Genomic DNA, 5,238 nt, shown 5'->3' on the forward strand with positions numbered 1-5,238 from the left:
AAAAAGTTAATAATCGTCTCCATGTAACCCAACATAGTCACCTTCTAACACTTTTTCACTGGGATATTTAATTTGTGCATCTCCTTTTTTTTGTTTGAACTATTTCGATCTCACCTCCCTTATTTTGTCGTTCTCACGTTATAAAACTTACGCGTTTAAGTCTTGATAGCATATTCTTATCCCACAAGACATCATAAGAACATCAAGTTTAATTACTCCTAGTAATTGGTTAATCTACTTTAATTACACAAGTAGTAATGTTGGGTCTTAATTAATTACTTATCAAGAAAAACACATGGCCAGCCATCCATACATGCACAAATATAAATATTTTAATTATATTTGTGAATCTCCATTATGAACAAAATTATAATTATAATGACTTATAATTAATTAATTAATTATTAATTATCCTTCTGTTGCGCTTCCTCCAGCTCACACCACCTCAGTAACCCATGTTCAAAATTTAATGACAATGTAAGATTAAATTATTATACACTTTGCAGGGCAAATATGTAGCACCTTACCAAATTCCAAGAAATGCTCATGTTACTATCATATGCAATTGATAAGATTCTTATTCCAAAAAAAACACAAATTTAATTTTTCCTCTTATAAAAACAACAAACTTTTGTTATAATTGTCCCCATCATAAATATTATTTTTCCTCTCAAGAAAAATAAGAAACACCAACATACAATGCCTACTACTACTAATTCGAAATCTAACCACTTTCGTTCCATTAGTTTACCAGGAAGATCACATTCTAATCATGTTCGATCAATCACTAGTATCACTGGATGTTCACATCAAACCACAGAGAAACTCAAAGAAGCTATCAATAATCTCAAAGCATTAGAAGTATCCAACACGTCATCAGCAGAGGTTATGTACAACGGTTTACTTGGTCTAGAGGAGTTATACAAATGTGTCAATGCTTTACTCAACTTACCTCAAACCCTTCAAGCATTTTCTCAATATCGTCTTGGTAAAATGGTTGAAGATTTATTGGATAAATCTGTGAGGCTTCTTGATCTTTGTGGTACCACTAGGGAACTTGTTTTGCAATATAAAGAAAATGTTCGCGATCTTCAATCCTCTCTTAAGAGGAGGAAAAAAGATTCAACAACGCAATCCAGTATTACTAAGTTCACCTCATTTAGTAAGAAGATAAAGAAGGAGGCTAAACGATTAGTCGTGGTCTTAAAGCAAATGGATCAAGAGACTGAACGCGCGTTAGTGCCCAAAGATGCTGATCATGACACAGTAGATATGATCAAAACACTCAAGGAAGCTAACGCGATGCGTATCTCCATGTTTCAAATGTTCTTGTGCTTTTTATCTGTTCCACTTTTGAAACCAAAGGTGTCTAAATGGTCATTGGTTTCGCGGTTATTGATAAACAAGGGAAGATTGGGATGTGAAGGTCAAGAAGAAAAGATGGATTTGGAAACAAGGCTAGAACCATTCGAGGCTCACCTTGATAACTTTGAAAATGGTTTAGAAGGAATATATAGATGCATGAGTAGATCAAGAAGCTCTCTATTGAATATTTTGAAGGAACTTGGATTCAGTACACCTATGTGGTTCAACCTCGAATTATCAAAAGAGAAAAAAGAAACAACGGTTGAAAAACTCTTTGGAGAGTATATGTGTCTCTTTAGAAAAAGTCCTAATGTTAGAACTTCTCGTTATAAAAGTGTACGTTCTTTTTAGGAGAATAAAAAAAAATAAACATCCTTCCTCTCACTCACTCAGCAAGAAATCTCTTCTTCTGAACTTCTATCGGAAAACAATCTCGTACGAAACATCTGAAATGATCTTTTTTATATAGGTACGATTATAGATTTTTAATTTATACACTGTAATTCGTGTTTGAAGCACCAATTTGAGTAATGAAACAAAATACGGTAAATTTTTGGGGTACTATGTGTTTATTGATATATTTGTGTTTTCTTTTGAGTCAAATTATCGTTCGAATAATGTCATTGGCATTTTTTTAAAACTCTTTTTTGTTTCTTTGTAAAAAAATACGTTATTGTGGTAAAGAGCTATAGCTATCATTTATATTATTATATCAATTTTTATAAAATATTTAATTTTCTAAAAAAATTCATGAATTTACGTGTCTCATATTTTTTTTATATAACTATGGTCGGTGGTGAAAAGATAGTGAGGCATCTCATCATAATTTAAATAAGTTACATTTATCTTTTTCTAATATTTTTTTGTTTCTTTTATCTCTATTGTATTTTTGTTTATGTTTATTTTTTTAAAAATAGAAAAATATCTAAATATATTAAGGACATGTTTGGCATTATTGTTTGAGAAGTAAAAATCACTTATTTTGATTTAAAAAAATATTTTTTGACAAAATTATGGCATTATGTAACAACCTTTTTTGAATTCTGTTTATTTTTCTGAGTTAATCTCTTTTAGTAGTTTTTAAAATAATTTATGATTTGAGAGAATGAATGGTACAATTTTTAAATTTAACAAATGATAATTTTGTTAATAATAATAAAGAAAAAAAAGAGAAAAAGTAAAATAATAATAATAATAATAATAATAATAATAATAATAATAATAGTAATAATAATAATAAGCGTAGAAAATCTTTTGCTACGCAGTGGAGAAAAAAGAAAAGAAAACAAAAAAACAAAAAGGAGAATATGGATTTCATCCAAAATGTTAAGGAAATGATTCTCATTATTTTCAATAAATTTTTATGCGATTATGAACAATTTTTTAGGGTAAAAATATGTAAAATTTATGTTGAATTACGAAAATATAGTCGTAGGGTTTATAAATAAATCTTGATTTAGGGATCGAATAACGATCTGTTTTAGCTAAAATTTGGCATGAAAGTTTGTTTTATTGTGGTGATCAGAATTTGAGCAAAAATTTCAGAATTGAATTCAGCGTCTTGGGGTGACTTTTTGATTTGATTTTCGAGTTAAAATTAAATATAGTAATATGATATCATTAGATTCGCATCCTTACGAGGATTATATATTTGATAGATTGAAAATGCTTTGAAACTTTATGAAAGAGAAATGCAAGATGTTGAGGATTCGTGAAACATGTTCAACATTCGAGGTATGTTAACACTTTTAGATTTCACTGAAGGACATTTTCTAAATTAAAGATTAGAAATGAAATAGACAATGGGTAAGGGCGAAAGACGGGTATCTCGTAACAATGGTGATAGGGGCATTAATATGAGTACCGGTGTTATAAAGCTAAAAGGTAAGTTTACTACTATAGAATGTGGATTGTAATTCGAGAATGTCAAAGCATATGAACATTAGATGATGTATTATTGACTTGAATTCTTTTGTGTGATTATGTATTTTTATTGTACCTGTATATTTGTGTTAAGATTCATCATCATCCCTTTTTATTGAAATCATATTGTGTACATGCATTGACATGAGATTGAGTACAAGTTGGGCATGTGAACATCGTCTGTGCTGGAAATTGCTAGATATTATGATTATGAGTTGGGCAGGTGGAGATTGTCAACATGAAAATTATTTAATTATATGATAGTGCGTTGAGAACATCTGCACAGACACATGAAGATCGTTTGTGTCAGCATATGGACCTTCCAAGTCCCCCATGAGTTATTAACTCTCGATGTACTTCGTAGGAGTATCATGCATATACCGTTGAGAGAATACTTGGCATCTGAGACATATCATTTCATGGTGTGAAATTTCATTGCATCATATCTCATTACATCATTTATTCTTGTTGATTATGCGTTTTTATTGGTGGTTGGACATTACATAACACTGATTTCCTATATTTGATGAAACTTAAATTATAAGTATAATGTAAACTTGTAAAATTAAAGGTAATTTTCTTATATACTCATGTCACTACTTCTTCGTTGTTGGTCTATGAGATAAATTGGGTACACATAATTTCGTACTCATACAACACTTGTTTTACTCTTTTGTGGTGCAGATTGTATTTCAAATTCGAGCACATTTCTTGGAGCTTGAGTCTGAGTCTAAATTATTTTGAAATTATCTTGGAGTTATGGTGAGCTGCTTGGATATTTTGCTGCCTATATCTTTATCTATCTTTATTTATTAGGTCGTTTTGATATTCTGATAGGATATTTCTTGTGTTTAGACTTGTTATATAATTGGAGAATTGTATTGACTTTTATAAACTTTTGTACTTATGACATTGAATATTGGGGTAGTATTTTAGTTTGTGCAATTTATTTAAAATATTAGTATGTAAGATATTTGTTTGCTACTTATTTTTTAATATTTTAAGTGGAATTGGTTAAATTATTGAGTTGACTTACCTAATGATTGAGAAAATATGTGCCATCACGATTTGTGATTTTGGATCGTGACAAATTGGTATCAGAGCCCTAGGTTAATTGGTATCACATTTATAAGAGTCGAGTCTAGTATAGTCTTGCTGATTGGTGTGGAGACCCCGTTACTTATTCGAGAGGCTGAAAAAATTTAGAAAATTTCTATTATTTCATTCTCATAGTGCGTATGTGGTTCATTTTAAGATCTAACTTCATTATTTCATTCTATCGCCAATAGTCACGAGACATTTTCAGATTAGTAGGTCAATGATATTAATGATATTATATGTGTATAGTGTGAGATGTGGCGATATAACCTATAAAATGACTCTGTAATAAGCATTACGACTTTGAATAATTCAATTGAGATGGTTAGAAATAGTAAGAACGACTTGCTCGAGGTGTGATTTTGACAAGAAAAATTCAATTTTTTTTATATTTATTACGATAATCTCATGGAAAGATATATCAATGATAGATCAATAATCTAATATTGAAAGTATTATAAGTATCAATCACCTCGTCAGCAGAGGTTATGTACAAAACGATTTACTTGGTCTAGATGATTATACAAACGTGTCAATATCCTCAAATTACTTGGTCTAGATGAATAGTTTGAAGGAACTTGGATTCATTACACCTATGTGGTTCAACCTCAAATTATCTAAACAGAAAAAAAAGTAACGGTTGAAAATCGCTTTTGAGAGTATGTGTCTCCTTAGAAAAAGTCCTAATGTTAGAACTTCTCAATATAAAAGTATACGTTCTTTTTAGAAGAATAAAAAATAAATGTCCTCTCACTCAACAAACAAGAAATCTCTTCTTCATATATGTGAACTTCATCGGAAAGCGATCTCGTATTAAATATTTGAAATGATCTTTTATATAGGTAAACTTAT

General features: G+C 29.9%; 1 protein-coding gene across 1 annotated transcript; it reads left to right on the forward strand.

Annotated features, from left to right (window-relative positions):
- The first annotated feature begins 699 nt into the window (after positions 1-699).
- LOC101267386 (uncharacterized) lies at positions 700-1,716 on the forward strand. Its single transcript, XM_004234544.5, has one exon. It carries the CDS (start codon positions 700-702, stop codon positions 1,714-1,716), a length of 1,017 nt encoding a protein of 338 aa, XP_004234592.1.
- Positions 1,717-5,238: the final 3,522 nt, after the last annotated feature.

The sequence above is a fragment of the Solanum lycopersicum genome, chromosome 3 (genome assembly GCF_036512215.1).
Source record: "Solanum lycopersicum chromosome 3, SLM_r2.1".
NCBI classification, from domain to species: Eukaryota; Viridiplantae; Streptophyta; class Magnoliopsida; order Solanales; family Solanaceae; genus Solanum; species Solanum lycopersicum.